The 25,163-nt window shown below is 38.5% G+C and overlaps 1 protein-coding gene across 1 annotated transcript in view; it reads right to left on the bottom strand.

Moving 5' to 3' along the window:
• The window catches only part of tmem259 (transmembrane protein 259), an 85,687-nt gene that overhangs the window by 8,275 nt on the left and 52,249 nt on the right, over positions 1 to 25,163 (bottom strand). Inside the window, exons 4-7 of the mRNA XM_062451016.1 lie at positions 2,806 to 2,916; positions 481 to 603; positions 243 to 343; positions 3 to 60 (exon numbers count right to left, since the gene is read on the bottom strand). Coding sequence (XP_062307000.1) covers positions 3 to 60; positions 243 to 343; positions 481 to 603; positions 2,806 to 2,916 — 393 coding nt within the window. The remainder of the gene's footprint in view (positions 1 to 2; positions 61 to 242; positions 344 to 480; positions 604 to 2,805; positions 2,917 to 25,163) is intronic.

Below are 25,163 nucleotides of genomic sequence, written 5' to 3'. Positions count from 1 at the left end.
ACCTATGAAAACGAAAATCTGGTGGTGGGAGTAACGCAGAAGCATAGAGACTGACAGGGTCTGTAGGTATGGAAAGAAACAAGATTGATAAAAAAAAACATGTATGGCACAAACTAATTTTCCCTCATGTACACCACAAAAACCAAGGGATGTAAGGTCCCTTGATCTAAAATTAAAGGTTGCCATTGGGATGATTATTTTACAGCTAATTTGCTACAGAAAAGGTGCATTGAACCACTTACAAATATGACCATGATGACAAAAGCTGCCAGGTAAGAGGTGCGAGCCATCCACATGCTTACAAATCTGTAGTGTTCACCAGATACCACATTCCTAAGGAAACCTGTTGACAAAGTGCAAAAACTGCTTGAAAATGGCCACATATTCAAATAGGACAAAAGTGAGTAGATTAGAAGGAAGTGTACTTTCTTGTATTTTTGTGAAGTGTATTTCCTTAACAAACAATGCACATAAAACTACCTTTATTTTCCTCATTCTCAGCCAGAGCCTTGACACTGGACATGAGGATATCATCGTAGCCGAGGAACTCATCCAGGAGAAAGCGGCTGAAACCATCTCCAAAGCACTGATCTTTCAGAGGATCTAAAAACAAAAAGAATCAGTTGTCACCTAAGATAAGAGGCAACCCTATTATAATATAATGCTCATCTGGGAGTCAAAGGACTATCCAATTATTTAATATTTTTATGAAATGCTGGCTAGCTAAAAAGCAGCAAGATGAATAAGATGAATTTCTCTAATCAAACTGTGAAAAGGTTAACCTGTGGTATATCATCAATTTACAACGTCTGCCAATCAGTCAGATTTCAAGGTCGGAACTACCCGCTGTACAATGAGTTATCTATGCCAATACATAACTACATGCTCTTATGGTTCTTCCCTTTGGCACTTATTTTGGTTGTTCACATTATGTGCTTCATGTTTTGGCTACTCGCAATGTTTTGGGGGCTATCTTGTTGTTATTATCAGTGACCTATGCACTTTGTAAAGCTCTCTCTTGGAAGTCGCTTTGGATAAAAGCGTCTGCTAAATGAATAAATGTAAATGTACATCAGCTGGTCAAAATACAGCCAGTCAGAATTTTAAGAGCTAGATGACCATAACTAGCTATCTACAGTACTTGTGACTGGATAACTAATTAGTTAACATTGTTATCAACAATCACACCAACTCAATGACAGCATCAGTTAAGACATTTATTCTTGCCAGTTATAAAACTGAAGTAAAACCAAGGCTGGAAACAAATGTTTCTGACATAGAACAGTAACATTCATATAGAATGCCAAAAAGCATTTAGGTGCTGCCAATCTCAATATCTTTAACCCTTGTGTTATCTTCGGGTCATTCTGACCCATCAGTCATTGTGACCCACTGTCGTATTGTGACAAATTTACCGCATACAAAAACAAAGTGAAGCATTTTCTTTTAACCGTTGGGCTGTCTCAGACCCCCCACATTGCAAAGATTAAAAGAAAATTATTTTTATTTGTTTTTGTATTGGGTAAAATTGGGTAAACACAACGATGGTTCGTTATGAACCTTTGGGTCGTGTGACCCGAAGGCAGCACAAGGGTTAAGCGGGAGCTTGTAGCAAAAAAGTACAAACTGTCACAAAAAGGTATTTTTTGAAAGCCGTTGGAGGTTACAAACATTACACTAACGATTTGTTTAAGTCGCGTTAAGATTACATACATTTTAAAAATAAAAAAGGAGCAAAATTGAAAATCTGTCCACCCTAAAAATAGTAACATATCAGTGTGCATGTAAACATACTGACTAATATTAGTTTGGAGAATAGGCAGCTGATAAGACACCAAGAGTTAAGAGATGGTTATGTGTTACAGACTTAAGTAATTCAATGCATGCAAGACATGTTACATAAAGTTCAAGACTTGATTGTATTGATTAGATTTAGTTAACAATAACAAAAGTGTCTCTGCTCCCACAAACAAGCTCTAGCTATGGCTGGCCTATTATGCTCTCTTTGTAATTTGTTTTACTTAACTAAAGTCACATTCACTTTATAGTTGATATTCTTCTTAGATTGTAAGTCAAACTGATCAACTACATGAGGATGTCAAGGATCTCAAAATTAAGAAAGTGTTATCTGAATCGCATACATTAACTCACAACTGCTCATCTGCAAACCATGAAACAGTGATTTCCCCTGTGTACATGTTAAGGGTTTGATTCCCCATACATTCAATAAAGAGCTTGCAGTTGTCTTACATCACTGATTAGTTGTAATTAACTAATGTATATCTGGCAGAATAATGGCTCTGTACTGAGCTCAAATGTAAATTAACCTCTTCGCTGTACCCCAGTCACTCATTATGTCAACGTCTTAACAACCCTGTAAAATTAGCTAAACAAGGAATACCCAAAGTAAATTGAAAGCTGTTCTTGAAAAATTTGGAGTACATTCCCCTGTTGTCAGAATCCCTGTAAGTGCCACTGCTTTTGTATTATTTAGGTTAGGCAGGGTATTTAGCACTTTTGTTGTTTTATTTTCATTGGTACCGTTCATGGTTCTCCTGTGACGACTTTGTTGTTAATAAACACCTGGCTATTGACACCCTGTCTCGTTTGTGTTCTTTGTGGCTACAGTTGTTATACCCTCAGGTTCCCCCTAGACATCGTGCTTAACACCTTAGCCGTGAAAGTTCAAAGAGGGACATAACACATTGGGGGCTTGGCCAGAATATTAATCTTCCCGCAGTAGGAATTCCAGGCCATGTACAACTTTTTGTCCAAAGTTTAATAGTTGCACTTAATGTAGCTTACCTAGAGTGACCACCATGACGGGGATGTTGAGTCGCTGTCGGGTGGTTTGGGAGAGCCGGAGGAAGCCATACTCCAGAGAGTACTCCACTATGTACTCTTCCTGAGGCCATACTAAAGAAAAAAATACACACATATGTTTAATCAAAATACTCACCTTAAACACAGTGAATATTCTACCCTCTTAACACTAGAAGCGTAGAGCAGGGGTAATTTGACCCCAATTGTGTCTTCGCACTCAATCAAATTCCAGGACCCTGCTTTCTAGACTTTTTACTAGATGTGTTTTATCATCAGTATTTTTTAATCACACCGGAAAAGCTCATTTAAGGCAAATTTACTCATGTTTTGGTTTAATTGCAGATTAAGATTAAAACAGATGTTGCAGGGTTCCATTGCAGTCTGTCATTCAGACAAAGGTTGTATAGCCTAAATAATATTTGTTTGTCCAGAAAAATATGTCTAGTTTATATATAGCCTATAATTACGTGCAAAATGATGCCAAAAACATTTCTGAATTCTATGAAGTGCATTAGCTTTACATGGGCGTTTGTTTGTTGACTGGTAAGCGCAATGGTAAACTAATCCGTTTATGAATATAAGTAGGCCTAATGAAAGGAGATGACGGTATGGGCGGAGGGTGTTATGATCACTGTTCACAATAGTTTAACTGATTGTTCTTGAATGTTTATAATTGACAATAATTAGAGACACGGACAGACTACAGGGCTCCTTGACTTCTCGGTGCGGCTGGCCACAATTGTCTCCACTCTCTTTGCACACAACTTCTTCCTTCAGAATCCAAGTCCCCCTTTTTTTATACCCTGCCTAACATAATAACAGGTTACTCAATACAATTGCTTACAATAGCATTTCAGAAATATCTAGTAGTATAAATGAGTAGCTGTATTTTACAGCTTCTTAGAATCTGGCTGCAATGAATGCCCATATTCTGTACAAAGAGTGCGTGAACATAACAGTAAGCTAAATTAAATGTATTCTTGAGCTGTAAGTATCAAAATGGAATGCTGGGAATGTTGGAACTGGAATAGAGTAGACAGCCTTGAAAGAAACTGATGAGCCCTAATCTTTTGATACACTACACGATCGATCATTAGAAGGGGGGATGGGATGCCGCACCTTTCAAACAGCCTGAAAGATGCCTTCACGTTTACCAGCTGAAAAAAAGAAGAAATCCTGTGCATAATGCAATGCCAGAGAGTAAAGGGAACAAAACATATTCTAAATGATTTGTCTGGCTAGTTGTAGTAGAGAGGCCACCTACTTGATTTATCAAATGCAACTTTCGTTTTACACATAATGCACCACTGCTTTTGTGTAACCCCTCCATCCACACTTGGAACTGGAGTCCCAATGTTACAGTAATAGCCCAAATAAAACCACAATAGACATTCTCAACCAGTATGATATTATCCACTGCCCGTCTTGTCATTCCGAAAGTTGTTAAATTGAATAGGCTAAGCATCAACATGTAACATCAAGTAAGCCTATAACCTAGAATTTCCAAACTAATGACTCTTGCCTAATTTTTGGCAGTCGCCTATAACTGTATCTAGGGCTTGGTGGTATGACGGTATATACCGTGCGACGGTAGAAATGTGTCTACCGGGAGAGATTTGGCTATACCGTTTCAACCGCGGTATACTTTTATACTATATTTTTGTATTACACGTGTCAATTAAATGTCTGGTTGTTGTATTGTATATAAGCCATCATATAAATCGCATTCTTGCGATATTTAGAATTGTAGTTTAACTTTTATTTGATTTGCTATTTTCGTTTGACCTTGAAGCACATTTGCGTTGGTCTGACGGAACGGAGTGTATTTTGTGTAAGCGGACCACATCCATGCCGATGCTAATTAATTATATATTTGATGACCCATTCTGCAGGTAACCAATTCGATTTGTTGTTCAAGTTTTATGTCTCGTGCTGTAAAATTATTGTTGTAAAATTACACTGGTGGCGTTGCTAGCATTCTTGATCTAGGATGACTAGTGAAGGCTAACTACTTACTAACTGAGAGTGAGGTCATGCCGGGAAATATCAAACTGAGGCTTTAACATATCGACCGAGCTTTAACGATCCGTATTGAGCTGTGAGTAGGTCACCACACGGATGGCATGACTGCGTATCAGCCAATCGGAACGCTCATACTCGTAACTTTTTGGAGTCTTTTGTTTTTAACTCAAGTGTTGTCTCATGTGAGGCAGTTGTTTTTGTTTGTAATAAATAATCGAGTGGGATGATGAAGTATGGTATGGTTATTTTGTACCATTTCTTAATTAAATGTACAGAACAATTACTATACCGTAATATATACCGTAACCATGATATAAAATGACTCATACCGTGATAGAAGATTTTGGCCATATCGCCCACCCCTAACTGTATCTAATTAGACCATTGGCAAGAAGCGACTTCTAGTGATCATTACGTGTCAGTAACAACGTCCCTGTCTGAAGACTCCTAACTAGGGCTGCAACAACGAATCGATTTAATCGATTAAAATCGATTATTAAAAGTGTTGGCAACGAATTTCATTATCGATTCGTTGTGTCGCGCGATTATTACTCAATATGTCGCGGAGATGTTTAGTTGAGCGCGGAGCAGAGGTAGAGGAAAGGCCATCGGAGAGACGTTGTTGAGTAACGTTGTTCTGAAACACATGGCGGAGGCAGAGAAATCAGTACGACCCAAGTCATCCAAGGTGTGGGAGCATTTCACACTAAATACATCGAAACAGTGTGTTAATTGACCGAGGTGAAGTTAGTTTCATATTCGACATTCGTCTCACATTCGGAAGACGCTATTTTGCAGCATCGTGTAAGGGACTGGGTGAAAACAACCCATACCATTTTGAAAAATGTAGACTTTTATAATATTTTTAGGAATATAAAACCTCAAACAGACACCAGAGTATCTTAACAATGTCTGGTATACTTCCACAGCCTTTACTTTTTCAATGAAGTTTCAAATAAAATGATAGAAAATCACAAATCTTTGAAAATATCTTAATCCTCGCAAATCTTAACCTTTTTCAAAATTGTGTCAAAAAATCTTAAATATACACCAGATTATTCTAATAAAGTCTGGCCTACTTCCACAACCTTTCAATTTTCAATAAAGTTTTAAACAAAACTCAAATAAACTGCTCATCTTGGAAAATAGCATTGACTAAAATAGCATGACTGCATTTTTAGGTAATTTAATTACAGTTACTTGTAATGTACTTGCGTTACATACTGTAAATTAGTCAAACAGTTCTGTACAAATCGATATTGAATTAAAATCTAAATGTATCGTCTTAGGGTAAAAGTGAACGCTGCCTCTTTAAAATCGTTAGCTAGCTGTAATGCAGTTGCACGGGGGACGTGAGTTTTTGCTGCATAAGCGCGGGCTCTAGCGGTTTGAAGTGGAAGATGTCGGACTCGGCCGAAGCAAGTAGCTCTAGCTGTTTTAACAAATGGAAATATTTAGGGATGCTCCGATCTGATCTGCGCCGATCCATATCGGCCTATATTCCCATTATCGGTTTTGATCTGCGTTCTCAAAACGGCCGATCAAACATGGCCGATCAGATTACATAAAATCTGCGAGAACTACTATCAGAGACGTTTCAATAAAACGTTAGATAGGCATTTCAGGCCGCCAATGGTAAGAAATGATTCTTTAACCTTTAGATGCGTGAGTTCTAAATATTTCCGACACTTCCACCAGAGTTTGTTTTCCAAAACGAAAGCTAGCTAGCTTTAGTTAGCTTCCGTTACCTAGCAACCTAGCATAATACTCGTAGCAATGCTACTACCTGCTAGTGTTACTTGTTAGCCTCTAATTGTACATTTTGAAGCCATACTATAGCGTTTGCCATAGTTTTTGCCTATCGGAAAATAGTTTAATATTTTTTAAACTATATACTGTATGATGAACTATTAATAATTTTCAGAATCGCACGTGCTACGTTACTCTGTGAGACCCTCATTCGAACGAAAACAGTCATGGACAGCCACTGCTTTTTGGAAGGCCAATAAAGACCTCTTTCCTGCTCTCGCACAAGCAGTACGAGTCTTGCTCTCCGCACCTTGTACAAGTGTAGATAGCGAGCGACTTTTCAGCACAGCAGGACATATTTTAGATGAGAAGAGGAACAGGTTGACTCCTAAAAATGCTGATATGCTTATATTTATCAAGGCAAATTTTCCAGTGATGCTGCTTAATCAGAAGCAAGGTTTGAATACTCTAGTATGCCCTCTCCGAGTGAGTGACTGCGTGCGTGAAGTGAGTGAAGTGAGAGAGTGAGTAAAGGATGTGAGAGTGAGTGAGTGAGACACTATACAGATAGATATACATGTTGTTTTTTTGTTTAATTGCTGACTTCCTGTGCAACTTTTATCTTCATTAGGATTCCTCCGTAAGGAGGAAACCTATTGTTATTGTTAGTTTTATTGGGTGTGCTTTGCCTTCGGCAAGGGCACAACCTTTGTTCTCTCACATATATCATTCTCACAATAATAATATATATGTGAGATGGCAAAGCACACTCACTATTGTTTTCCTGTTTCTCTTAATTGTGAGAATGCTGTTCAGCATTCTCACTATTGTTTTTCAACTTCTTAGTTCTTCCGCCGTTTTTTGGCCTTTAACTCGTTCTGCATACTTTAACCGATTCCTACAACTTTTGTATCAAAACGTTCAGCTCCTTCAGGAGATGATGGCTATGACTTTTGGTATTTCTCACTTTTATACTTTTTAAGACATTAAGGTTTTTGTGCAAATTATTCTCCCATTAAAAGTAATGGTAAATCCTTTCAAATCATTAAAAAGCTTCCTCCTCTTTCAAAAGTAACTACTTCAGCTTACTTTCAGCTAGAGACACCATTCAACCTTTAAAATGTTCACAAGACATTCAGCTATTCCCAAATGATTCAGCTTTTTCAAATATTCAGCCAATTTTGAATTATGACAGTTTGAAATACATTAAAATGTTTGCTCCTTCTCGATTTTTATGAATGCTGCTCTTTTTCTGATATTCAACTAAATTGTCAAACAAATTCCTCTAACGTTCATATAGTTTAACTTACAGAAACAAGTTATACCTTAAAATGTAGGAAACATTGTCCTCTTTCAGCCAATGTAACTACTAAAGAGCTCACATTTACAGATTTTCAGCTATGAGCCTTGAAGCGAGAGCAGCCTTTCAAATTCTCTCACTAACTTCAATGGAGAGGTGAGTAAAATCAGTCAGAGAAAGCAAGAAGGAACAAGATTTTGAAACTGCCGATAGAGTCGTATTTCTGACCGCACAGACATATAAAGGACATCTCTGGTTTCGGCAGAGTCTTGGGTCTCGGAAAATATCCTTATATTTTGGATTGGACGTATAGTTTTGCGTCTAGGTCAACTTGTTTGAGGTGTGGATGCTAGGTAAATGTTCGTTTTTCTCTCTGCCTAGCTCGTTAGCTATCACAGCTGCGCCATCACCGTGGCAACCAAACAAACAAGCACCAGGAAAGCAAAAGGAACACGTTTTTGAAACTGCAGGTAGAGTCGTATTTCTGACTGCACAGACATATAAAGAATATCTCTGGTTTCGGCAGAGTCTTGGGTCTCGGAAAATATCCTTATATTTTGGATTGGACGTACAGTTTTGCGTCTAGGTTATCTTGTTTGAGGTGTGGATTCTAGCTACATTTCTCTTATTCTCTGCCCTCAGCGCGTTAGCAATCATAGCTGCTCCATCACCGTAACGACAGACACGCACCACTCAGTCTCTCACACAGGTGATTGGTACGTTTACTTGACCATGAGAAACACGATTACTAGCAATTGTCGGTTTATGCCAATAATACGATTACTCCGTTTACATGTGTAATTAGTTATGCGATTACTCAATAAACACGTCTACATGATTCTTTTTTATTAATCGTTGTATGCTCCACGGACAAAACTTGCACCATCATCCTTCTGCAACAAAGTGTCGCCGTGTCTTCCTGTATCGGCTCTACTGCTGTATGTTTCATTCCATCAACACATTGAATCCAACTAAGAAAGCCGAGTAAACGCATAGGCTACATCTGCTACTGCTAATACTATCCCAACTATAATTTAATCTGTTAAAACGATAATATTCTTGTTACGACTAGCTAGCCTACTTCTTCTTCTGTTTAACAGTTCAGCTTTCAGCTTCTCCCACATTGTAGGCTATTTTAGCTCTTAGCTTTGTTAAGATGATGCAGTTCAGCTTCCACACTGCCTCTTTTGTGTGACTCACACATTTTTGAAATTCATTTCAGCTTGCGGGTATTTTCTCATTTCTCACTTTTATACTTTTTAAAATATTAAGGTTTTTGTGCAAATTATTCTCCCTTTAAAAGTAATGGTAAATCCTTTCAAATCATTGTTGGAATGCTGCTCCAGTCCCTTTCAAAAATACCTTTCGGTTGCTTTGAAGCTTCAGCTTATAACTTTCTACTAAATTTTCACTATTTTCAGCTTTTTTAGCATGGTCAGCTATCCCCATTCAGGTTTTCAGCATTCTCACTGCTGTTTCGCAGGAACAGCCGTTTCTAGTTGTGAGAATGCTGTTCAGCATTCTCACTATTGTTTTTCAACTTCTTAGTTCTTCCGCCGTTTTTTGGCCTTTAACTCGTTCTGCATACTTTAACCGATTCCTACAACTTTTGTATCAAAACGTTCAGCTCCTTCAGGAGATGATGGCTATGACTTTTGGTATTTCTCACTTTTATACTTTTTAAGACATTAAGGTTTTTGTGCAAATTATTCTCCCATTAAAAGTAATGGTAAATCCTTTCAAATCATTAAAAATCTTCCTCCTCTTTCAAACGTAACTACTTCAGCTTACTTTCAGCTAGAGACACCATTCAACCTTTAAAATGTTCACAAGACATTCAGCTATTCCCAAATGATTCAGCTTTTTCAAATGTTCAGCCAATTTTGAATTATGACAGTTTGAAATACATTAAAATGTTTGCTCCTTCTTGATTTTTATGAATGAGCAGCAAGCAGAGTGTGCCACTCTGCTTGCTGCTCTTTTTCTGATATTCAACTAATTTGTCAAACAAATTCCTCTAACGTTCATATAGTTTAACTTACAGAAACAAGTTATACCTTAAAATGTAGGAAAAATTGTCCTCTTTCAGCCAATGTAACTACTAAAGAGCTCACATTTACAGATTTTCAGCTATGAGCCTTGAAGCGAGAGCAGCCTTTCAAATTCTCTCACTAACTTCAATGGAGAGGTGAGTAAAATCAGTCAGAGAAAGCAAGAAGGAACAAGATTTTGAAACTGCCGATAGAGTCGTATTTCTGACCGCACAGACATATAAAGGACATCACTGGTTTCGGCAGAGTCTTGGGTCTCGGAAAATATCCTTATATTTTGGATTGGACGTATAGTTTTGCGTCTAGGTCAACTTGTTTGAGGTGTGGATGCTAGGTAAATGTTCGTTTTTCTCTCTGCCTAGCTCGTTAGCTATCACAGCTGCGCCATCACCGTGGCAACCAAACAAACAAGCACCAGGAAAGCAAAAGGAACACGTTTTTGAAACTGCAGGTAGAGTCGTATTTCTGACTGCACAGACATATAAAGAATATCTCTGGTTTCGGCAGAGTCTTGGGTCTCGGAAAATATCCTTATATTTTGGATTGGATGTACAGTTTTGCGTCTAGGTTATCTTGTTTGAGGTGTGGATTCTAGCTACATTTCTCTTATTCTCTGCCCTCAGCGCGTTAGCAATCATAGCTGCACCATCACCGTAACGACAGACACGCACCACTCAGTCTCTCACACAGGTGATTGGTACGTTTACTTGACCATGAGAAACACGATTACTAGCAATTGTCGGTTTATGCCAATAATACGATTACTCCGTTTACATGTGTAATTAGTTATGCGATTACTCAATAAACGCGTCTACATGTATCTTTTTTATTAATCGTTGTATGCTCCACGGACAAATCTTGCACCATCATCCTTCTGCAACAAAGTGTCGCCGTGTCTTCCTGTATCGGCCCTACTGCTGTATGTTTCATTCCATCAACACATTGAATCCAACTAAGAAAGCCGAGTAAACGCATAGGCTAAATCTGCTACTGCTAATACTATCCCAACTATAATTTAATCTGTTAAAACGATAATATTCTTGTTACGACTAGCTAGCCTACTTCTTCTGTTTAACAGTTAAGCTTTCAGCTTCTCCCACATTGTAGGCTATTTTAGCTCTTAGCTTTGTTAAGATGATGCAGTTCAGCTTCCACACTGCCTCTTTTGTGTGACTCACACATTTTTGAAATTCATTTCAGCTTGCGGGTATTTTCTCATTTCTCACTTTTATACTTTTTAAAATATTAAGGTTTTTGTGCAAATTATTCTCCTTTTAAAAGTAATGGTACATCCTTTCAAATCATTGTTGGAATGCTGCTCCAGTCCCTTTCAAAAATACCTTTCGGTTGCTTTGAAGCTTCAGCTTATAACTTTCTACTAAAAATGATGTATGTGTATAGTAAGAGATACTATGTATATTGTTATTGCATTAAATTATTTTCATTGCTAGGAGCAGAATCTCAAATAAGTTCGATTTTAAGTAACCAGTCTTGAGTTTGAAATACCTTGTTCATAAGCAAAACATTTCTGATTAGTTTTATCTGAATGAGTGTCAGTATTGCCATGTGTGATGTATGATGAATTTTACATTTAAATTGTTTGAAAATGATTTGATAAACTAAAAAAATAAAGACTGATTTTAAATATTCTTTCAACTCATTTTGGTTTTCTACTGAAAATACTTTGATAAACTGAAGGACCTGACCTTCATCAGACCATGTATTTTTTAAATCATTCATTTACATTTAACATTATTAAATTACTATTATCTTGAATAAGAAAGATGAAAGGAAAAATGACGCACTGGAAAAATAGTGTTATAGCTGTAAGTGCATGAATGCATGAAGATTTAACATATTAACCAATAAAAATACACTTTTTATTATATAAATTGAACATCCCAACAGTATGTATAAGTAAATTGTTAAACTTATTTGATAATCATTGTTCCTTTTTCAGTTTTTTAAGATAGAACCTTATAATTCCAAGGCGGCTGTTAGTTTTTAGAACTATAAGGTTCTATCTACAATTGACCTGTTTCAAAAACCCTAATTTACAATTCATGTAGAATTTTGGTATCTCAGATGTAAGCTAGAGAGGGTACAATTTCTGGGGAAATTGTAGGGTGTGCTTGCTTGCGTCGGTTGCACAGGGGTCCGTTTTTGAATGACATTTTTACAACTGATATTTCTGTATATTTTATATAAAAATACTATTTCAGATTTTTTAGCATGGTCAGTTATCCCCATTCAGGTTTTCAGCATTCTCACTGCTGTTTCGCAGGAACAGCCTTTTCTAGTTGTGAGAATGCTGTTCAGCATTCTCACTATTGTTTTTCAACTTCTTAGTTCTTCCGCCGTTTTTTGGCCTTTAACTCGTTCTGCATACTTTAACCGATTCCTACAACTTTTGTATCAAAACGTTCAGCTCCTTCAGGAGATGATGGCTATGACTTTTGGTATTTCTCACTTTTATACTTTTTAAGACATTAAGGTTTTTGTGCAAATTATTCTCCCATTAAAAGTAATGGTAAATCCTTTCAAATCATTAAAAAGCTTCCTCCTCTTTCAAACGTAACTACTTCAGCTTACTTTCAGCTAGAGACACCATTCAACCTTTAAAATGTTCACAAGACATTCAGCTATTCCCAAATGATTCAGCTTTTTAAAATGTTCAGCCAATTTTGAATTATGACAGTTTGAAATACATTAAAATGTTTGCTCCTTCTTGATTTTTATGAATGAGCTGCTCTTTTTCTGATATTCAACTAATTTGTCAAACAAATTCCTCTAACGTTCATATAGTTTAACTTACAGAAACAAATTATACCTTAAAATGTAGGAAAAATTGTCCTCTTTCAGCCAATGTAACTACTAAAGAGCTCACATTTACAGATTTTCAGCTATGAGCCTTGAAGCGAGAGCAGCCTTTCAAATTCTCTCACTAACTTCAATGGAGAGGTGAGTAAAATTCGTCAGAGAAATTCGAAAGTACTGTAGATGTTTTTTAAACTGCCGGTAGAGTCGTATTTCTGACCGCACAGACATATAAAGGACATCTCTGGTTTCGAGTCTTGGGTCTCGGAAAATATCCTTATTTTTGGGATTGGACGTATAGTTTTGCGTCTAGGTTAACTTGTTTGAGGTGTGGATTCTAGCTACATTTCTGTTATTCTCTGCCCTCAGCGCGTTAGCAATCATAGCTGCACCATCACCGTGGCAACGACAGACACGCACCACTCAGTCTCTCACGCAGGTGATTGGTATTAGCTGATTAGTGGAGTCACAAGACAGAGTTTGATTCAATTTACAAGAGGTGACTCTGCAGGTGCCGCTAATATCTCTTTTACTACTATTGCTAATGGAACTGTTTTATTCTACTACGCCACTGAGTGCGTTTACTTGACCATGAGAAACCCGATTACTAGCAATTGTCGGTTTATGCCATACGATTACTCCGATTACATGTGTAATTAGTTATGCGATTACTCAATAAGTGCGTCTACATGATTCTTTTTATTAATCGTTGTATGCTCCACGGACAAAACTTGCACCATCATCCTTCTGCAACAAAGTGTCGCCGTGTCTTCCTGTATCGGCCCTACTGCTGTATGTTTCATTCAATCAACACATTGAATCCTACTAAGAAAGCCGAGTAAACGCACTCAATGCACACATCTGCTACTGCTATTACTATCCAAACTATAATTTCAGCTGTTAAGACTATAATATTATTTTTATGACTAGCTAGCCTAGGCCTACTTCTTCTTCTGTTTAACAGTTCAGCTTTCAGCTTCTCCCGCATTGTATTTCAGCTCTTAGCTTTGTTCGATGATGCAGTTCAGTTTCCACACTGCCTCTTTTGTGTGACTCACACATTTTTGACATTCATTTCAGCTTGCGGGTATTTTCTCATTTCTGTATTTTCTGCAATTTAAGAAAAATAATTTCATCTTTCAGCATTCCAACGCATTTTCAGCAGGAAATGCCTTTCTAGTTCTCTCTTATAATCGAGCTAGCGCGATGGCTCTCCATAACTAAAAACGTTTCGACTTATTTTCCACAATCGACCAAATTGGCCAAACAAGGTATGTACATTGATCTTAAAGTGTACATAATCTAGCTAGATCGTTTTTATTTTAGCAAGTTTCACAGAAATCTGCAAAAATCAAAGGCTCAAGACTGTCTTAGCTGACCGTCACGAACAGCCAAACCGGGGCTGGGGTAAGTGTTTGCTGCAGCTGGCGTTAATCGTACGAACAAACGCTTCGTAACTGGAAGTGCATTTTCGTTGTAGGATTTATTCTGACATTAGTAAACGATTTGTTGGTGAAATGACCATTACCTGTGGTTTCAAACCAGTGTAGCTCACTGCAACGCTGTAGCTTACGCGAGACACAGACAAAAACATCTAACTTACACAGCTGTTTAGGAACATGTTCGGCACTCCCCTTACTTAAATCAAAAGTCTATCTAACTACTAACCTGAACTTCATTGCCACAGCCTAAACGTTGTCAATCTGTTCATGAAAATAATTAATTTCAGCTTAAACCGTACAACGGAACGTTAAATCCAATTCAACCAACGCAATCGCTACAGTACCAAGACGAACACAGCAGTAGTCTAGTACTGTACCGTAGTAGTACAATTTACCGGGGCAGCTTCTCCACACAGGGCTATATCGCATTTTGCGTTGTTACTGACAATGATCGCTACCAGTGAGCTTTTTATAAATGAGCGATTTTCCACTAAATAAATGTCAAGCTTATTTACGTTTTGGGGGCATATTTTCAGTTAGCAGATGGTACTGTTTGAATCGCGATTCCATCTTCTACTGCCGGGTAACGTCGTAGAATAATCTTCAAAGGGGGTTCTTTATTAATGAATGAATGCAATGAGTAGGCTAAATGCCTGAAAATATCATGAGAAGGGAAAAACTTAAAATGACGTTTAAATCATAGAGATTAGGTCAATTTTTACACCGGTCTGCCAAATTTATTAGTTTTGATTCAACGATGAGGCTGCCTCTTGCAGGGGAAATGAGAAGACATCTATTTCATTCTACACTTCACTCGTATTTTCAGTTGTAAATGAGCAGCAAAAAAAATATGCTTTTAAATCTATGTAATCTTTATAAATAATAAGTATGCATTTTTATATAACATATACAGAAATATCAGTTGTAAAAATGTAATTCAAAAACGGACCCCTGTGCAACCGACGCAAGCAAGCACACCCTACAATTTCCCCAGAAATTGTACCCTCTCCAGTTTGATTTGATTTTTTATTTTTATTTTTTTCCTCCCACTTTTTTCCGTCGCCTACTCCTTTCACACCGTTTAAGCTAGAAACACCGTTCAAACTTCATTTGATAAAGTCTGAACTGCTCTAGTGTGCTATTACTTTTCTCATTGATAACTTTTAAAGTTTTTAAGGTATTAAAGTTTAAAGTGCTAAAAAAAATGAATGGGTTTCAATGGTTCAGAATGTTCAAGTCAAATTCAATTGTGACGTCATGCACTGACAGAACTGTTTCTCACCGCGTAAATTTTTGACACTGTTTAACACTTTCCTGCCTGAATATGCAGACTTTTTCAAATAATATACCTGAACTGTTTATACCATTTTGAAGACAAGATTTAGGGCTTTCTAATGATGTAAATATGTATATGATCATGTTAGGCAAATCATCCTTTATCAAGACGATTTCACGGAGCCATTCTGACAAAAGTCTTCTCCGTCTGCATTACTTTTTTAGAAAACCTCATTTTTAACCACTTTCACTACAAGATAGAGGATAAGCGTATGAAATGTGCGTACTTTTGTCGTGAATTCAGAACAGCAGACAGATTTAAGATAGACTATTTTGTTTAAAAGTTATGACCACTGAAGTGATGAGTGGGATAACGCAATTCCAAGCTAGCGCGATGGCTCTCCATAACTAAAAACGGTTCTACTTTTTTCCACAATCGACCAAATTGGCCAAAAAAGGTATGTACATTGAATTTAAAGTGTACATAATCTAGCTAGATTATTTTTCTTTAAGAAAGTTTCACAGAAATCTGCCAAAATCGAGTCTCAACACTGTCATATCCGACTGTCACGAACAGCCAAACCGGGGTCACGAAAGGTTTACTGCAGCTGGCGTTACTACGAACAAAAGCTTCGTAACTGAAAAGTTTTTACTTTTAGTTGACGATATTGAACACAGACGTTAAGAAACTTGTCTTTACTCTAAATTTCTTCTCCGTTTTCAATTTGAAGCAGTAAATCTAACACAGTAGGAATTCTCCCACGACATCCGCTCGCTCCGCTTTGACAAATATGTTTTCTCAGTCCACCATACATTAGACAAGCTAATTTTCGAGCACTTTCAATACAAGATACAGGCCATGTTAGAGTTGATATATATATACATAATTGTGTGGGCAATGTAGAACAGCAGACAGATTTGAAATATGATTTTTTGTTTTAAAGTTATGGCCATTCTAGTGACGAGTGCTTACAACGCTAGCTACGACTGTCATCATACAGTACTGTAGCTGCCATAGAACGGCGAAACTAGCTACGTCTATCGTTCGTTACCTACAAACAAATGCTTCGTAACAGTATTTACTTTTCGGCGATATTGACAACAGAGGTTAAGGAACTTGTCTTTAATCAAAAGATCGTCTCCGTTTTCAATTTGAAGCAGTATCTAGCTTACTGTAGGAAATCTCCCATTGCATCCTCTCTCTAGCTTCTTCGGCTAAAGATGGACGACAATGACGATGCATGCATTATTCACGCCTACGGTGTTGATACAGTCTGTAAAAATACCACTTTGACACACTTGCAAGAAATGATCTGCTGGCTAGATGTAGCATGATCTTATTTACCACCCACAATAGTTCTGCTTTTTTTGCAGCAGCATTCTGAGTTAGAGTAGCTAGCTTTTCCAGTTGCACAACAAAGTCACATAATGTGACGAGATTGAATTTAAAAAACTCACCAGGGACAACGACAACATCGGCAACCCTGCACTATGGATTATTATTTTGATGTCATCTTTAAATTAAGTGTCTGAACAGGACTGGTTGTGCAGGCACACATGATTAGTTTATCCTTCATCTTGAACCTAAAACCTAGATTCTAGGTTAGAAATGTTGACAATCACCAACAGTTGCTACGTTACAAGAAACAAGGAACCAATCCGATTGGCCAACGCTCTTCACTGTTACAACTTTTTTCTGTTTCTACATCTTTCAATTATTAATACTTTTCAGAATGGGTTTTATTCGCCAAGAAACATCACACAGACAAGGAATTTACTGTGGCAGGAAGGTGCACACATTAAACATATAAGAATCTTAAATAAGAAGTGTACAAGTCTAACTAATACTAAGGGTTTAAAAATGTAAAAGGTTTAGAATGAAATAAAATGGCTCTAACATAACGCTTTAACATTTATGAAATTAAATAAGATACCCTTTTCATCACTCTTTTTTCTCCTTTTTCAACCGTGAGAAAATATTGCAATGCATAACAATGACAGATATACTTTTAACACTGTCTCACCATTTTGGTTTCAAAGCAACACTTCTTTTCACCTTCATACTGCTGACATACTTTTGTCTGCTATGATATTGATAACTGTTATGCAATATACTCTTCATCACTACATTTGCTCATTTTTCTAACTTCAAACTTTTTTCTGTTTCTCAATCTTTCATTCTTTAATACTTTTAACTAGTGGTGGGCCGTTATCGGCGTTAACACGCTGCGTTAACGCGCTGCGTTAACGTGAGACACTTATCGGGCGATAAAAAAAATATCGCCGTTAATCTATTCTCAAAGTTGGGTTGGGAGCTGGGTCTGTACTACGCAAGCTATAATGACTTTCACCTTGATATTTTAGCGCGGATGTATACCTAGCCGAATTGCACTGTAGAGGGCGAGAACGAGTCTTTGAACCTGTGTGTATGCCTTGTGTATGAAATTATCACATCAAACGTAACGTGCTAACATGGATGCAGCTATGAAGCCGCCTGGTTTGCTTCAGGGAAAATTTATTTTTAAGAAGCTTCCCAATGGAAACCTCGACAAGACTAAGGTTGTTTGCACCTTGTGCTATGCGGAATTAGTTTACTGTAGGAGTTCTTCCAGTCTCAAATACCACCTAAACGCAAAACATCCCTTAGCTAATGCGGATGATGCCGGGCCAAGCACTGATGTAGCGCAGGGGAAGAGTCATCGTCAAACTACTGTTTGAGTGCAACCGAGGCAAGCCCGTCAGCACAGCTCTATCAGCCAAGCTAACTAATCTAATAAACAGTTAATAAACACAAGTACATCTCATTGAACATAATTTATTTTCATCACCAATTATCATAGTAGAACAGCTTTCTCAAGCAGTTTGTGATGCATTTTGGAAACAGATGAGCCCCTGGTCTAATGCGCCACCTGGCTTATGAAAACCCGTTCTCAAAGACTTACTTTTAGTCATTATTTGGGTAGCACACATATTCTGAATGCCTTCGGTGGAATTCAAATGAGCCATTTTAATCTAGATTAACGCCAAGATTACAGTGAGATTAATCTAGATTAAAAAAAATAATCTATGCCCACCACTACTTTTAACGATTACAATTTTATGAAAGTCAATAAAATACTCTTTTCATAACTGTTTTTTCTCCATTTTCAACAGTAAGAAAATATTGCAATGCATAACAATGACAGATATACTTTTAACACTTTTTCTCACCATTTTGTTTTTAAAGCACATACCTCTTTTAAAATTTTTGTAAAACCTTCTTCACTATTCAAGCCATCAAAACAATCGTTTCAACTGCTTTCAGCAAACACACACATTTTCTTCAGGAAATGTACCTTTCTAGTTATTATTTCTTTTTGGCACCCTAAATCTTCGTCAATATTTGGCCTACATAGACAACCTAGGTGTCAAAAGTTTAGTCTTGGTAGCGATTGAGTTGCTTGTATTTTTATTTACATTCCGTTGCATGGTTTAGGCTCAAGTTTAGTTTTTGTGGTGAAAAGTGAAGCTAACGGTGGCTAAATTGCTAGCCACGGTCACTGACGTTACTAACGTCACTAACGTCACGAAAACACGCGTGACTACCTGTAGCAGAACATTCGTTTCGCATCTGTTAACTTGGGAGATAGCTAGGCTAACTATAGCTTTACGGCAAGGCAGCTGCAGAAACGCCACAAGCAAAGAGGCCAGGGTGATAACTATTTACTCATTTTACTTTGTGATGTGAAACACAATTGTGAAATGTAATGTACAATATTAGCTGATATTATTAAGGAAGTAGGCCCACATCTACTATTTCACTGAAGCATTAGCATCATGACAGATTAGCCTCATAGACCATACTACAGTGGTCTATGATGCATCTGTTTTCAATCGTTAAAATAAACATTCCTCACAAATACATTTTCGTTGTAGGATTTATTATTACATTACATTACAAGTAAACAATTTGTTGGTGAAATTATCATTACCTGTGGTTTCAAACCAGTGTTGCTCACTGCAACGCTGTAGGCTACGCGAGACACACTACAAAAACATCTGCTGTTTAGGAAGTCAAACGGCGACAGAACGGCACCCCCCTACTTAAATCAAAAGTCTTTCAATAGGTGAAACTATCTGACTACTAACCTGAACTTCATTGCCACAGCTTAAACTTTGTCAATCTGTTCATGAAAATAATTAATTTCAGCCTAAACCGTACAACGGAACGTTAAATCTAATTCAACCAACGCAATCGCTACCAAGACGAACACAGCAGTAGTCTAGTGTACTGTAGTAATACAATTTACCAGGGCAGCTTCTCCACACAGGGCTATATCACATTTTGCGTTGTTACTGACAATGATCGCTACCAGTGAGCTTTTTATGAATGAGCGATTTTCCACTAAATAAATGTCAAGCTTATTTACGTTTTTTGGGGCATATTTTCAGTTAGCAGATGGTACTGTTTGAATCGCGATTCCATCTTCTACTGCCGGTAACGTCGTAGAATAATATTCAAAGTTTTTTTTTATTAATGAATGAATGCAATATGAGTAGGCTAAATGCCTGAAAATATCACGAGAAGGGAAAAACTTAAAAGGTCGTTTAAAATGGGAGTCAGATGGCTGAGCGGTTAGGAAATCGGGCTAGTAATCTGAAGGTTGCAAGTTCAATTCCCGACCCTGTGCCTCTGGATAAGAGCGTCTGCTAAATGACTAAATGTAAATCATAGAGATTAGGTACATTTTTACACCGGTCTGCCAAATGTATTCGTTGTGATTCAGCTATGAGGCTGCCTCTTGCAGGGGAAATGAGAAGACATCTATTTCATTCTACACTTCACTCGTATTTTGAGTTGTAAATGAGCAGCAAAAAAAAGAGGCTTTTAAATCTATGTAATCTTTATAAATAATAAGTATGCATTTTTATATAAAATAGACAGAAATATCAGTTGTAAAAATGTCATAAAAAAACGGACCCCTGTGCAACTGACGCAAGCAAGCACACCCTACAATTTCCCCAGAAATTGTGTAACGGGGCGACAATGTTTGGGTGTTTTGTGATTGTGACATGTAAATATTGGCTGTTGGTAGGGGGCGGGGTTGAACAATTGTAAGTGATTATTTTAGAATGGTGTATGGTTTGTAGCGTTCCCCAACAGGTGTGCCAAATGGTCTCTAATGAGACCGACGTGATTGGTGACGGGAGGAATTAAATGCGGAGGACGGCATTCAACGGGGGGGGCTGGTTGGTGGCAGGCGCGCAGAAAGGACTCAACTACGAACCTCCACAGAGTGGAACAACAGCAACCGTTACGATCGAGCTGAAGGACCATACAACGCACTCAACGAAACAACGTCAAGAAACGCTGGAGAACACTGGTATCGTGAGCACCGCCAAAAGACATACAACGCTCTCGATTTCGGCAGCAAAGGGAAGGGAAATACTCTTGCCTGTACCACATTGCCGTGTAACAGCCTGGTGGTTTAACTTCACTGCCAGTGCGGGTCCTGATTTATCTTGTTCTTCTTCCGCAGTTCTGTGGGAAACGTACGCCACCGCTGTGAAAGGACAGTTTTGGTGGAACTGCGGTGCGCTTGCGGCTGCGTTACACTGGAGCCCTGAGTCATCAGCTGGGTCGTGAGTGGTGTCTGGACTGGTGGTATAGCTGGACAAATCCTCTCATGAGTGGGCTATTTTTTACTTACTTTTATATTAATCTGGATCTTCTGCTACTTCCGTGAGGGACTGGGGGTTATGAGCCTATCGCCGTTTTGCGGCATACGTTTATGGTGTACTATAATGTTTGCAGTGTTGTGGGTTTGCAGTGAAATTGCTGTGGGTTTGCAGTGAAATTGCTGTGGGTTTTGCTGTGAATTTGATGTGAATTGCTGTGGATTTGCTAACATTAGCTTTTGGCACCAGGTGTAGAGCTGCGATTTGCTCATGACTTAAGTCTTCTGTTTTTTTAGAACTGTGTATTAATAAAGGGATATTTTTTGTAAATTATTTCACCGTGTCGGTTGTGTGCCTCAAGGATCCGAGTTAAAACTCCTATCCGTTACAAATGTACCCTCTCTAGTTATTAGGGTTCCTCCGGTAGGAGGAAACCTATTGTTTTTGTTAGTATTCTTATTCTTATTATTATATTTCTCTGCTAAATGGCCCAATAGCTCAAAAAGTCAGATGGCTGACCGGTGAGGGAGTCGGGCTAGTAATCTGAAGGTTGCCAGTTCGATTCCCAGCCGTGCAAAATGACGTTGTGTCCTTGGGCAAGGCACTTCACTCTACTTGCTTCGGGGGGAATGTCACTGTACTTACTGTAAGTCGCTCTGGATAAGAGCGTCTGCTAAATGACTAAATGTAAATGTAAATGTAAAAGTCCTTGACCAGATTTTTTCAAATTTGGCCCAATGATACAACAGGTCACTCACTACTCCCAGACCGCTAATGGCCCATGTACGCCCATAGGTGGCGCTATAAGCCTCGCCCAAAGTCTACGTGATTTCCCCAGAGCCCCATTATTCCAAAATGCCTGAAAATTGGTACACATGCCTTATTTCTCATGGGGAACAAAAAAGCCTCAAGAACCCATAAGGTCCGCCATGATAGATTTTGCTGTACTGTCCAAATTTGGTACAACTTTCAAAACCCTTCTCCTCATGAACCATAGATCCAATCGACTTGAAAATTGTTACAGATTTGTGGAATACATGTCTTTCTATAGGGTTATTTGAATTGAATAAGGAATGCAATACAAAATGGCTGAAAGAAGTGTATTTATGTAAATGTCCACATTGCCACAATATCTTTGTGTTAATAAATCATATATAATTTTGACTGATGGTTTTTCAAACCTTTGTGCCTTCAAGATGACATCATTCTGAAGTACCATACGCAATTTCACCTTGATATGTCAATATATGATTGAATTCAATTGAATTGCTCTACAGCGCGCGTGCTCCAAATTCTCAGACTCATCCTGCCCCTTGACACTAGGATGACCACCTGTCGCGCTTTGCGTTGTGTCGCACAGCATTTTCACCCCTTGTCCCGCACGTCCCATATTGAAAATGCTGTGCGATACAGCGCAAAGCGGGACAGGTGGTCACCCTACTTGACACACGCGCGAGCTTGGCGAGACGCACACACATCCTTTCTGGAAATTGTATGCTGACCAAGCCCCCACCCTCTGTTTTTAGCTCCTGTTTTATTTCGCTTCCAATCGCAGCTCGCCGTTACGAATATAAATTAGTTTTCGGCGGCCATTGTTGTTTTCAACTGGAATCACCTGATAGTGTTGGAGGCAGCCACGTTCGGTAAGTCCTATTTTTACACATTTTAAGCTAGAATCAATGATTGGTTTCGTGAAAGTACACTACTCTTGAATTATGGTGAAGGTTTTAGCACTTCTAGACCTTTAGATCGTGAGTCTGAAGTGACGGAAAACCGAACTCGAAAAGTAGCTACTGTAGCTCTAGCTTTTTTCCTCTGTGTTTTTAATTAGTGAGTCATTTTGCATCTCGGCGAATTGTTCATCAAAAAGGTCGAGGAGGGCAGCCTATAGGAGAAAAAGCAATTCCCCACAGACCTGTCGGCTCAGAATTTTGATTTGGGGCGTGAAAGTCTTTTTAATAAGCCTATGCGCCAGGGAGACCACATAGGCTTAGGCGGCAGCCATGTTTTGGTCGCGTCATGTTCATAAGTTCACCATTTTACAGTTAGGTCTACACTAAAAAGGTCGAGGAGGGCAGCCTTTAGGAGATGTGGGAATTGTGCTTTTAGCCAGATGCTCCGATTATTTTTGTGATTTGTGGACTTGCAATTGGAGTGATACTGCGTCCCGAGGGTACATTGTTTTGAAGTTAGCCTCAGAGTCAGGCTCGGCTCGCCCACTGGCAGTGTGTAAACAATTTTGTATTTCACTCAATTCTACTCCAAAAACGTCAGGGAGGACTGCTTTTTGTAGACAAGGGCCTGCTAAAGATAGCCAGTATATCTGATTTTTCAAGGCGAGCCTGTTTCATTCATCATATGCCCTGAGAAAGGGACCTATGTTAGCCAGGCTAGTTTTGCCAATTTCAGTAAGTCAGGCTATTTAAAGGTCTCTGACAGTCAGAATAACTGTTTACAGGCAAGGGTCGAGCTGGTCTTTTGTCAGATGTGTATATATTGACCAGTTTAGAGCTAAATACTCTTGCCAGAGCCTGGAATCGAACCCGTGTTTTGAGGGACTTGCATGGGTCTCCATCAGGTCAACACATTTGGATTCAAGTTCAAGTAATGCCACTGCATTTCCCAGTCAAAACTGTAGTTTATGTCAAGTGTAGATGGATGTAACTGAACTGAAATGGATCCTTTCTTTACTTTTACAGGTCTGGAGGGTCATGCAGAGGCCTGCTCAACAGAGTTCAATAGAGGATGCTGAGAGCAACAACAAAGAATGCTGAGAGCATCACAGACCCCTTGCTGGACTATCCCTCTCTAGCTGGACAGCTTCATTCAGCTGGCCTGCCCGCCCTCCAGAGACACAGACAGACAGTCACCCCATAGACACAGTCACTCTGCAGTCTGCTTTTTTGAGAACATTGATGAAAAAGGACAAACCAGCATTTTTTACTTTGATGAAAGTCTAAATGTTTAATCCTTGAATAAAAACCACTCAAGAGAAGTACTGCTTCTTTATTAATTGTATTTATGTATATATAATTGCACAGCTCCCCCTGTCAATGATCTAGCACCTCCTCAGAACCTGTATTAAAAATTCTCTGGCGCCGTCCCTGCCCAGGGTTGATTGTAACTGGTGTTGGAAAACACATGTAGTAGGTCAGAATAGAGGGACTGGGCAAAGGGTGCTGGTGTGGAAAGTCCCCAAAAACTATGCAGAATGGGCAGAAAATATTAGATGACATTGTATTGAGGCCCAATTGGAGAAGAAGCCATAGGGTATTTACAATTGTAGTAGGCCATTAGATCTGTTTTAAAAGTTCAGGGGTGTAATTTGTTGGATATGAAGCCCCCACCCTCCACTCCAGAGACAGTTGGTGACAGAGAGGTGCAGACATTAAGTTAAACATAGTCATGCGTTAAGAGTACAGTAAAAAATACAGATCCCCCCTTTCTGAATAAAGTTCAACTGATATGATTTGTTGGGTTCTGTTGCTATGAAAACCAGTTTAGCCAAGCTAACTAACATTGTTTTTAGCTAGCTTGCATTACCATTCAATAGCTAACAAAACATTAGTAAAAATAGCTTGCTAATCAAGCAGAACTTGTTAATGCAGGAGACTCAGAGACCTTAGCGCGTCACTAGCATCTCGTCATATCACGCAGTCAGAGCACAGCTAAATAATCAGCTGTCAGCGCTCTTGAGTACTTTTGAACCATATGCCGCATTTTCCAAAATGAGGTATCATTGGATTCCCTGGATCAAGACAAGTTCAACGCACTCTATGACGTCATACCCAGTCATATAGATTCTCCGCCATTTTGAATGTTAAGGAGAAACGCGAGAAATCGCTACTCCTCCTACAATTCTTGTCGAATCTTCTTCAAAATTGCCACAGATGATCTTCAGACCAAGCCTCACAAAAGATATCCCCTGGAGCTTTGATTTTCGCAACCGTTTGTTAGTTACAGCCAATCAAATTCAGCAACTGATCCGGAAAAAGGGAAGTGAGGTCATATCTTAGTGAATCTTTG

Source organism: Osmerus eperlanus, chromosome 24 (assembly GCF_963692335.1).
Source record: "Osmerus eperlanus chromosome 24, fOsmEpe2.1, whole genome shotgun sequence".
Lineage (NCBI taxonomy): Eukaryota > Metazoa > Chordata > Actinopteri > Osmeriformes > Osmeridae > Osmerus > Osmerus eperlanus.
Note: the sequence above shows the minus strand (reverse complement) of the source record. Positions and strands in the feature narration are given on the sequence as shown.